Source organism: Muscardinus avellanarius (assembly GCF_963383645.1).
Source record: "Muscardinus avellanarius genome assembly, chromosome: 3".
Lineage (NCBI taxonomy): Eukaryota > Metazoa > Chordata > Mammalia > Rodentia > Gliridae > Muscardinus > Muscardinus avellanarius.
The window spans coordinates 41,478,696-41,490,715 of NC_137788.1; the positions used below are offsets into that span (position 1 = coordinate 41,478,696).

The window sequence follows — 12,020 nt, forward strand, 5'->3', positions numbered from 1 at the left end:
GTGTTCATATAACTCTTATTTTACTTAATATAAATTCAAAAGTAGTGATGAGCCGGGCATGGTGGCACATCCTTGTAATCCCAGTATTCAGAAGGCAGAGACTGGAGGATCATGGTTCATGGACAGCCTCAACTACTTAGCAAGGCCCTTCACAACTCAGTGAGACTCTGTTTCAAAAATAAAAAACTAAAAAAAAAAAAAAAAATAGAGTAATGATGATAGCACTTCAAATATGCAATTAAAAGAAGCCATAAATTACTTCCTTTAATAGAAAATGTGGAAGTTCTTCACTTAGTAAGAAAAAAAATGTCAAGATTGCTAAAATCCAAAGTAAGAATCAATCTTCTATCCAGGAAATTTTCAAGGGAGAAAAAGAAATGCATGCAGTTTTGTAATTGCATCTCAAATTGTAAAAGTTCCAGACACAGCAAAAGATAAGAGCTTAGTGAATATGAAAAAAAACATTCAATCATATTTGTTAACTATTGGCAGTTTCAAATATCCACTGGCGGGGGTGGGTCTTAGAACACATATTCCACCAATAAAGGGTAACAACTACACTGAGTGGGAAGTCAAGTCATGCAGGAGACCATAAGATTAATACCATTAGGATACCTCAAGCACTGTCACAAACAATGGAGACCCAATATTGATTCATAATTATAAGTTTTTATAATTTTATTTTTACTTTATGTATATTTGTTTGCCCCTTTCCCATTTCTTTTACAAACTTTTCATTCTGGCCTATCTACTCTCTTCTCTTAATACTTTTTTTTCTTACTGTATCTCCTTGTTTTATATTCAAATTATTTATCTCCATACCTAAAAACTCTACTAACTATAAGAATCCTATCTAACCTTCTCTCATTCTCAACCAGATACTACCTTATTATACATAAGTTCTTACTCAACTTAATCATATTCTCTTCTTTACTCCACTCCTATACCCATTACTCCAGCTCCTCTCCCCTTACCCAACCCTCACCACTGAAAAAAGCACTGCTTACCCATACACAAACCTGCTAAAACCTCCAAATTCCTACTGCTAAGATTGGATCAGACAGATTACCCACAGAGTCACATGCAAAAAAAAAGATGGCAAGACATCAGAAAAACATGCCTGTGTACCCTGAAAATATGAGAAATAAGAACAAAGAGGATATAAGAGAAATCACAAGCACTAACCTACAAGAAATGCAAGAAGGAGAATTCCGAATCCTAATCTTCAATATAATGAACGGCCTCACAACAAGTGTATGGGAAATGAAAGAGGAAATGGAGATATTAAGAAAGAATCAGGAAGAGGTCTGGAATGAAATGAAAGAGCCAATAGATGAAATGAAGACAGCAAAAAGAAAGAAATTCTAGAATATTAGATGAAATGTAAAACAGAACATCACTCTTAGAAGACATTTTATTTAAAACCGAAAGCACAGTCAATAGCATATAGAAGTCATTACAGCAACAAAACCTAAACATCCAACAACTTTGGGACGAAATGAAGCATCCTAACTTATGAATAAATGACACTGAAGAAGGGATAGAGGTAGAGACCAAGGGCATTCGTAATCTCTTCAGAGAAATAATTTCAGAGAATTACCAAACATGAAAAGAGACTTGGACATACATGTACAGGAGACATACAGAACACCATTAAGGCAAGATCAAAGAAGGACCTCCCCACAGCATGTAATAATCAAAACGACCAACACAGAGGCTAAGGAAAGAATCTTAAAAGCAGTGAGAACAAAAGAAAGGGTGAAATACACGGGCAAAACAATAAAAATCACCCAAGACTTTACAACCCAAGTTATGAATGCCAGAAGAGACTGGTATGATGTAATCCAGACCCTGGAAGAAAACAACTTCCAACCCAAACTGCTATATCCAGCAAGGTTATAATTCAAGATAAGCAGAATCTCAAAAAACTCATGAATACAAAGCCAACACTAAAAAAAAAAAAAAAAATACTTAAAGAAATAAACCATAACAAAGAAAAAAAGGAGCAAATTTCAGAATCAGACAAGAGATAAAGTTGATCAATGGGGAAACTAAGCAAAAAAGAAATAACATTATATCAAATAGAGGCTAGAACACAAAATGGCAGGAAACAAAAATCAAATTTCAATATTAACCCTGAATGTCAAAGGTCTTAACTTACCAATTAAAAGACAAAGATTGCCAACATGGATTAAAAAACATCCAAATAAATGCTGCTTGTAAGAAATTCACTTTATAGCCACAGATATTCATTGGCCATAAGTGAAAGGATGGGATAAGATATAACATGCTAATGGAGACCAAAAGCAGGCAGGAGTAGTAATGCTGATATTAAACAAAACAGACTTTAAGATAAAACACATTAGAAGAGACAAAGCAGGGCACTTCCTTTTATTAAAAGGAATAATTCACCAAGAAGATATAACGATAGTAAATGCTTATGCCCCAAATGTGGGTGCGCCCACATTTGTTTTGCACATTTGTAAAACAAACCCTTCAGGACATCGGATCTCAAATAGACCCAAATACAATAATATTAGGAGACTTCAATACACCACTCACGCCACTAGTTTAATCTTCAAGGCAAAAGATGAATAAAAACTTTTCAGAAGTAAAGAAAACTATAAACCAAATGAACCTAATAGATATATGCAGAATATTTCAACCAGGAACAGCAGTATATACATTCTTCTCAGTAGCCATGAAACCATTTCCAAAATAGATCACATCCTGGGCCACAGAGCAAGCACCAGCATATTCAAAAGATGTAATATAATTCCCTGCATATTTTCAGACCCTAATGGAATAAAGTAGAAATCAACAACAGGAAAACCAAAAGAAACTATATAAACACATGGAGGTGGAATGATACACTGTTTAATGATGAGTGGGTAAAATCAGAAATAAGGGGAGAAATAAAGAAATTCCTGAAATTAAATGAAAATAGAGACACAACATACCAAAATCTATGGGGCATTTTGAAGGTGGTGTTAAGAGGAAAGTTTATAGCACTGAGTGCCCACATAAGAAGAACAGAGTCGCCAAGTAAACAACCTAATGACATATCTCAAAGACCTCAAAACACTGCAAGAGTCTAATCCCGAAGCCAGCGGAAGGCAGGAAATCAGAGCAGAAATAAATGAAAAGAAAATAAAAAACAATTCAAAGAATTAACAAAACAAAAAACTGGTTCTTTGAAAAGATTAATAAGATTGATAAACCCCTGGCCAAACTAACCAAAAGAATCAATTAAAATCATTAAAATCAGAAATGAAAAAGGAAACATCACCACAGACAGTGAGGAAATTCAAAGGATTATCAGAAACTATTTTGAAAATTTACACTCCAATAGACTGGAAAACATGGAAGAAATCGATACATTTCTAAGCACATATAACCTACCTAAATTGAACCAAGACGAAATAAGAAGCCTAAACCAATTAATAGCAAGCAAAGAAACCGAAAGAACAATAAAAATTCTGCCATCAAAGAAAAGCCCATGCCTTGACGGGTTTCCAGCTGAATTCTACAAAACCTTCAGTGAAGAACTAATCCCAATATATCACAACTTGTTATGGGAAATTGAAAGAGATGAAATTCTCCCAAACTCCTTCTACGAAGCCACTATCACATTAATACCAAAACCAAATAAAGATACCTCAAGAAAAAAAAATTACAGACCAATATCCTTGATGAACATAGATGTAAAAATTATAAACAAAATACTATCTATAACACATTCAAAACCATATCAAGATAATTGTACTCCACGACCACGTTGGTTACATCCCAGAAAAGCAAGGTTGGTTCAACATATACAAATCAATACATGTTATTCACCACATAAATAGAACTGAGAACAAAAACCACATGATCCTATCAATAGATGCTGGAAAAAGCATTTGACAAAATCCAACACCCATTCATGTTAACAACACTGCAGAAAACCAATGACATTTTTCATAGACCTAGAAAAATCAGTTATGAATTTTATATGGAAAAAGAAAAGACCCAGAATAGCCAAAGCAATTCTCAGCAATAAAAACCATGCAGGAGGCATCACAATCCCTCACTTCAAATTATACTACAGAGAAAAAGTAGTAAAAACAGCATAGGCACGACAACAGGCATACAGACCAATGTAACAGAATAGAAGATACAGAAACAAACCCACACACTTATAGTCAACTGATCTTTGACAAAGGGGCCAAACTCATACACTGGAGTAAAGACAGCCTTTACAATAAATGGTGCTGGGAGAAGCTATCTATCTGTAGAAAGGTGGAACTAAATTTTTACCTTTCATCATGCACAGGAATCAACTCAAGATGAATCAAAGATGTGGAAATTAGACCAGAGACTGTGAAGCTATTAGAGGAGGGAACAGGCTCAATACTCCAACACACAGGCACAGGTAGTAACTTTTTCAACAAGACCTCCAAAGCACAAGAAATGAAAACAAGAATTAACAAGTGGGATGACATCAAACTAAAAAGTTTCTGCTCAAGAAAGGAAACAATCAAGAACCTAAAGAGAAAGCCTACAGAATGGTAGAAGATCTTTACCATCCACCACTCTGATAGAGGGCTAATATCCAGAATATACAAAGAACTCAAAAGACTCTACACTAGCAAAACAAATAACCCAACCAAAAAATGGGCAACTGAATTGAATAGCTACTTCACAAAAGAAGAGATACAAATGGCTAAAAAAATGTTCAATATCATTAGCCATCAGGGAGATGCAAATCAAAACTACACTGAGATTCCATCTAACCCCAATCAAAGTGGCAAGCATAAAGAAGTCAAATAACAAATGCTTGTGAGGATATGGGGAAAGAGGAACTCTTTTACACTGTTGGTGGGAGTGCACAATAGTTCATCCACTAGGAGATCAGAGTGGAGATTCCTTAGAAAACTGGGAATGGATCTAACATATAATCCAGCTATACCACCCCTGGGTATCTTTCCAAAGGGGTTGAAATCAGAGAACTACAGTACTATATGCATACTCATGTTGATAGCAGCATAATCGTAATAGCCAAAATATGGAACCAACCTAAGTCTCAATCAACAGATGAATAGATTGCAAAATTATGAGAAATATACAGCTATAAAGAACAAAATCATGCCATTCTCAAGAATATGCAAAGACGTATAGAACACTATGTTAAGTGAGATCAGCCAAGCACATAAGGGACATATGTTTTCTCTAATATGCCCAAACTAGGGAGTATTAGGCATATCAGAGGGACTCCATATAATGGAAGGGAAACCTCAGCAAAGCTATAAAGGAAGAGCAGGAAAGGAAGAAGGCTGAGGTTGATTAATGGAGGAGCTACATTCAAATATGTGCATAAGTGTGAATGTAGCATGGTCAACCTGGACACTCATTGTTGGGAAGGGGTATGGAGAAGGGGAGGGAAGGGCACCAAGCATTGTGTAAATATATGCCTTTTCCAATATGATTCACATAAAAATAAAAAAAAAGATTTTTAATCTTATTGGTGCACTGTAATTGTACAATATAGGAGATTCACCGTAATACATTCATATATGCACATACCATTATTTGGTCTGTTTCCCTCCCCATACCTCTCCTTCACTATATATGATAGTGAGATCATTATGTCATTTGCAGAAAAATGGATGGAACTGGAGTACATCATACTAAGTGAGATCAGTCAAACTCAGAAAATTAAGGACCCCATGACTTGTCTCATACATGGAAGCTAGAAAGAAAATATGAAAAAAAGGGACAGGTAGAGTAATAATAAAAGATTGGGGAAGGCAGGAAGGGAGGGAAATGGGGGTGTTTAGGGAAGGAAACAGACCAAATATTTTTACAATGATGAATGTCTGTAATAGTTTCATCCCTAATAATCACAACCTGGAAACAACTCAAAGAACCATTGATAAGAGAACAGAGCATCAAACTAACAAGTCCTCCCCAAAATAAGTAATCAACTGAATAAAGAAACAACCTACAGAATGGAAAAATATTTGCAAACCCTGTATCTGATAATTAATATTCAAAATATATAAGAACAAAAGAACTCAATAGCAAGAAAACAACAACAACAACAACAACAACAACAACAACAACAAAAAGACTTTAAAATGGGTAAAGAACCTGAATAGACATTTCTCAAAAGAACACATACAAATACCCAGCGGGCATATAAAAGGTATTTCCATCTTTATCAAAGAAAGGCAAAACAGGACCACAAATACCACCTAATATATGTTAGAATTTCCATACTGTAGACAAAAGTAGTATGTGTTGGCAAGAGTGTGGAGGAAAGAGAAGCCTTGCACATTGTTGGTGAGAATATAAATTCATATAGCCATTATATAAAACAGTATGGAGGCTCCTCAAATAATTAGAAATACACCTAAGATCTTGCAATCCAACTTCTGGTATATAACTAAAGGAATTAAAAGTCTGTATGTGGGAGAGATATTGCAGCATCATTCTCCACAGCAAATATATGGAAATCAACCTACGTGTCTATCAATGGATGAATGGAGTTTTTAAAATTTAGAATACAATTTTTGGCATACTATTCAAACATAATATTTATCCTTAAAAAAGAAGTCCTGTAATTTTCAATGTCATGTATGAACCTGGAAGACATTATGCTAAGTAAAATAATCCAGGTACAAAACAGATAAACACTGCACGATTTCACTTATAATAAATTAATTAAAAAGTCAAATTCAGAGAAACAGAGAGTATGATGGTTTCCAGGAGCTGGTGAGTGGTAGTATTGGAATGGGTGAAAGGGTGCAAAGTTTCAGTCAGGATAAATAGGTCCAGGAGCTATATCATATTATAGTTAATATAATGAATCATATGAATTAAAAATCCTAAGACTATAGATCTTAAATGTTCTCACCACAAAAATGTATGTGAGGTGATATGTGTGTTCGTTATATTTAATCATCCCATAATGTACACATTATAGCAAAATATCACTTTGTATACTGAATATACACATTTTTATTTATACTTTTGAAAAATAAAATGGATAAACATGTTGTGGTACCACATACACAAGAATACGCCACAATTTTTTTGTGTGTGTGTGGTACTGGGGATAGAACCCAGGAGCCTTCTACCTTGCAACTACATCCCAGACCTATTTTATATTTTGTATTTGGAAACAGGGTCTCACCAAGTTGCTAAGAGCCTTGCTAAGTTGCTGAGGCTGCCTTGAAACTTGTTATCCTCCTGTCTCAGCCTCCAAGTACTGGGATTATAAGCATGCACTGTCATGCCTGGCTAATACACCACAATTTAAAGCTACAAACTACAAAGAGATACACATGGTTGAATGTTAAACACATATGAGCAAGAGAAGCCAGACACAAAATATTCTATACTGCTTTCCTCCACTGTGAAGTTCAAGTACTGACAAACTAATATACATGGAGAGAAATCAAAATGGTAATTCCTTTTGCCTCAGCCCTGAGAAGGGGGATGAGAAAATTTCAAGGAGTGATGGGAAGCGTTCTAAATCTTGATTTGGGTAATGATAACATGCATGTATGAACTTATCAAAATCTACTGGGGAGGGGAGAGGGAAATATCATTAAAATAAAACAGAGCAGCTCTATATTAAAATATACTATCAAGACTTACCAATAAATGATCAATTCAATATGTAAACCTTAATTGGATCTTAGTTTGAAAAAGTTAACTATGAAAGCCATTTTTGTGACAACTGGAAAAACCTGAGTATGAAATAGATATTAAGAAGATATTACTAATTATCATAGGTGTGATATGGGTACTGTGGTTGTAAAATAACCTAATATTGAATTATTTAGGAGTGGAGTATCATGTCAACAATTTGCTTTCACATTTTCAGCAAAAAATAGTTAAACATATATATGTAGAGATAAATAAATGTACATAAGTCATGAGATACAATTTATTCATCAAACTCTTCTTGCAACTACCCTGTAGTTTTGCAAATTTTGTTTAAAATTGTGGGGAGAAAAAAAGATAACTTTCTTAGATATGGAGTGATCTCCAGAATTTATTTAATGAACAAAAAGGCAAGGTGCAGAAGGGTTTGTGTAATATGCTACGCACTTTGTAAGAAAAGGAAAGTAAAAACATATATGAGGTGTCTGTATCTTTTTCTATAACAACCAACAAAAACAGTTACCTATATATGGATGAGATATAGGAGTGAGGAGACAATATTTGGAAGTAAAACTTCTCTTAATATACTATTTCATACAATTTTGACCTTGTATGTAAATACAAAACATAAATTAAAAAGAAAAAAAGTAAAAAAAATTAAGATGCTGACTATTTCTAGTCATTGGATTCCTCTATCCAATCAAAGACAAATTAATAACGCTTGTTTAACTTGTAGGGTTGCTGGTGGTCATTTTTGCTCCTCTCAAACATCACAGCCATTTAAAAGAGCTTTTACTGATCAGAAAACTTAGCATCATATTACAGATCTGCCCCCTAAATATTTGTGTAATCCTAGAAGAATAACTTAGCCATGGTACACCTTTATTTGATCACCTAAAAGGGATTAAATGCAATGATTTCTAAGACTTCTTAGAAATGCAAAATTACATGGCTCAAATGTTCATAGAAAAAGAAGTTACTTCCACATGCTTTGTTTAACTCTGATGAACAACATAGCTTCACTATACAGTTATTCACTTTCTACAGTACAACTAATACTGAGAAGGCAACATAGTCAAGTAAAATGCATTTCTCTGTCTCCTTCAGACCAGATCATTTACAACAGAGTACTTCCTCTTAGCGAACTTGTACTGGCAACGGAAGTAACAGCAGCCTGTCAGGCAGCTGCATGGACCAGGCTGCTAAACCCCATTGGTTACTAAAAGAGGAAAAAGCCAATAACAAAGTCTACTGAGTCTGAACTCCAGTTTTATTAACTGCTCATGGTCAAGAAGTTTAGGAAGTGGCTTTGTATTCTGCTATGCTGATCGTATTTTTTTTTAAAAAAATTAAGGCCAAAGGCTGCGTGGGAGACAAATATGTAAAGCTAAGTCCATATGCAGGCTTGAACTGAAACTGAGAAACTTTTTTCTCTTCCCCTGACAAATATTTTGCCCCAGCTAAGCTTCCCTTCTTTAAGACTTAACAAAAGAACCTAAAAGAGTTTTGAGACTTTCCTGGAGGCTTAAGTCGCTGCAGAGACAGCCAGCAAGGATGCTACTGCTGCAAGCCTGGGTTAAGTGAAAAGCCTTGGCAGCAGGAAGGAAATGATGAGGAAGAGGCAGGCTCCTTGGGAAACATCCAGGGGAGTGCCAGTGAATACTTAAGGACTCTCACCCTGTAGTTATACTGGGAGACCAAAGAGATGAAATGAGAGGACTTAGGAGGAAGAAGGAGTGGAAAGAAACAGAATAAGGAATTTGGGCTCCATACTGCAGGTCCATATCTGCAGGACTAAAATGGGCGCTTTAGTCTGAAGAGGAAAATAAGTAGGTTCTCTAAAGAATGCAAGGGGAAGGGCTCAACTCCTTGCAAGGGTCTGCAACTATCAAGGCCGGTATTTTCTCCGCCTAGGGAGGTCTGGGCCCCTTCACTGGAAGACAGTGAGTTTCTCTGCCTCACCCCAGCTAGGTTTCCACAGGGAGCCAGGAAGGAACCATGTAGATGTTGTTGCAAGTTTGGTGAATGAGTGTTCGCCTCTAAAAGCTGAGGGTCTTTCGTGGAATGACTGGAAGGGTGAGAAAAGATGCCTGGGGTATCTGGAAGACCCGAAGTGATTTCTGAGGAACTGGTTTCTCCTGGGAGGCCCTGGGAAGTGATAGCAAGGTACTTTTTGCCACGGTGTCTCATTCAGGTTGCTGGGTGTGGGGATGCTAACTTCAAACTGAGAAACAGGCGCCTTGGCCAGCCGGAAGCTTGGAAATGGGTCTGAAAGGGTGTGCCTGCGCCTATTTAGGAGGAAATAACACACTCATCCCAAGCCCCAAATCAAGTGGGGAGGAGAAGTGGTACTTTGAGTAAGAGAGCAGAAGCAGAGAAGAAGAATTTAAAGAGAAGAACGCCTCGAACTCACTGGAAAGTTGGAGGTGAGAGAGAAACTATAAAGTGCTTTGGAAATGATTTCAAAGCACCAAAACTGGAAGCGGTGCGGGCTGAGTTGGGAGTCAGGCCTCCAAGTTGTCGGGAGTGGGAGGGCTTTCGTGGTTTGGGGGGCGGAGGACTGAGGGAGGGAAGCCCCCCAGGAAGACACGGAGGGTCAGGGGGTTGGGGGCGACCCGGCTCTCGAGATGACCCGAGAGAGGCGACCCCGAGTCGCGGTCCGGGGGCTGGGGGCGCGACCTTACTCACAGAGCGGATCTCCAGCGCCAGGGCGCATTGCAGCGCCTTCACCTTCGGCATCCGCGCGCTGGGGCGGCGGGGAGGGACCCCGGCCACCGGCCCGACTGAGGCGGGGAGACGCGGGGCGGGGCGGGGACGGGGAGCAGACGAGGTGGCGGCGGCGGTGGCAGCTGTGGCCCCCAGGCCGGGGCCCGCGGTCCAGCCTGGGTCCCGCCCGAGTAGCAGCTGAGCGCGGGGCGCGGACCCGTTGTCATAGCAGCCGGGAGGGGCGGGGCCGGAAGAGAGGCCGGGCGGGGACGCGCCTCTGCGCCGCCGCGCGGGGGCGGGGCTTGGCGGGCGGGGCGGGGCTTGGCGGACGCTGGGCGGGCCCGGGGAAGGGCTTCGGAAGGGGCGGGGCGGGCGGTCCTTCTGTGACGTCAAGCTGGCGGCTCGGACAGGAAAGCTGCCCAGTGGGACAGAGTGGGACGGTGTGCAGGTCAGGTAGTTGGATTTAGAAAGCCCGAGTTCCAATGGTTGATGGCGCCTTGGATACTGACGATCCTCTGTCATCTCAGTTTACCCAGCTGTAAAATATGAACATCAGTCCTCCTATTTGACTTAGGGTACTGTGTACAAAACCAACCTGGAGAAACTGGGAATTAGAGATTTGTCCAAACCAAAGGCAGAACAGAAACTAGAATCTGGGGCTCTCAAGTAAAATCTCAGTTGCTTTCCTGAAAAAAGGATCTTGGATCATCATCATCGTCCTTCTCTTAAGTCTCCTCTTCTGCAATTCTGTTAGTGCACCCCCTTCCTCCGCAGGGTTTTCAGTCTACTTTTCCAGAGTATGCATCTCAAAGCATATTGTTTGGATTAAACTGTCAGTGAGAGGTCTGAGTGAATTCATTTGGAAAGGGCCTGGTCATAGACCGCCGGAGAAAAAAAGAACTTAAGAGATAGCCCAATCCAATCCTGTTAAAATAATTGTGTTAAACATACAGAAGTGTAGGCCGGGCGTGGTGGCGCACGCTTGTAATCCCCGCGCTTGGGAGGCAGAGACAGGAGGATCGCGCAGGTTCGAAGCCAGCCGCGCAGGCTGGCTTAGGAGACCCTGTTTCCAAATAAAAGTGTAAAAATAGGTCTGGGAGTGTAGTCAGGAGGTAGAAGGGCTTCCAGGAACCCCAGTACCACAAAAAAAAAAAAAAAAAAAATACAGAAGTGTGTAAAGCATGTTCATTTCATAACAGTGAACTGATAAAATACCTACCACCCAGTTTAAAAACAGAACATTAACAGTGCTCTAACAATGCACCAATGTCTAATGCTCTGGAAGCAGTCACTACATTGACTATGTTACCCAACAAGACGGGCTTTTTTTTTTTTTTTGTCCTGTTGTTGATGTCATTTAAATGGAATTTATACTGCATGTGACTTGCTTCTCCTACTTAATATTACATTGTAGGATCCATCCAGTGTTGATGCCGAATAGCTAAAGTTTGTTCCATCATTGGACAGTGTTTCAATATAGAAATATATTGATTTATTTTCTCTGCTATTGATGAAAAATTGTCCCATTTTCTGTCTTAGATATCATTAACAATGTTGTTATACTCATATCACCGAGTATTTGAGTACTTGTGTCTGTTAATGCACAGTGTGTGAATTCACTGGATATAAGTTTTTCCCATGTAGTTGTACTACGTTATGTT

At 38.6% G+C, this 12,020-nt stretch overlaps 1 protein-coding gene across 4 annotated transcripts in view; it reads right to left on the reverse strand.

Moving 5' to 3' along the window:
- The window catches only part of SPATA6 (spermatogenesis associated 6), a gene marked incomplete at both ends in the record, with an annotated part of 131,963 nt that extends 121,377 nt beyond the window's left edge, over positions 1-10,586 (reverse strand). For 3 of the 4 annotated variants that reach the window (XM_080690397.1, XM_080690398.1, XM_080690396.1), the window contains one exon: positions 10,342-10,392. In XM_080690397.1, coding sequence (XP_080546523.1) covers positions 10,342-10,392 — 51 coding nt within the window. Of the gene's footprint in view, positions 1-10,341 lie in introns of all 4 variants that reach the window. The other variant, XM_080690395.1, reaches the window with a different exon arrangement.
- Between the last annotated feature and the right edge of the window lie 1,434 nt (positions 10,587-12,020).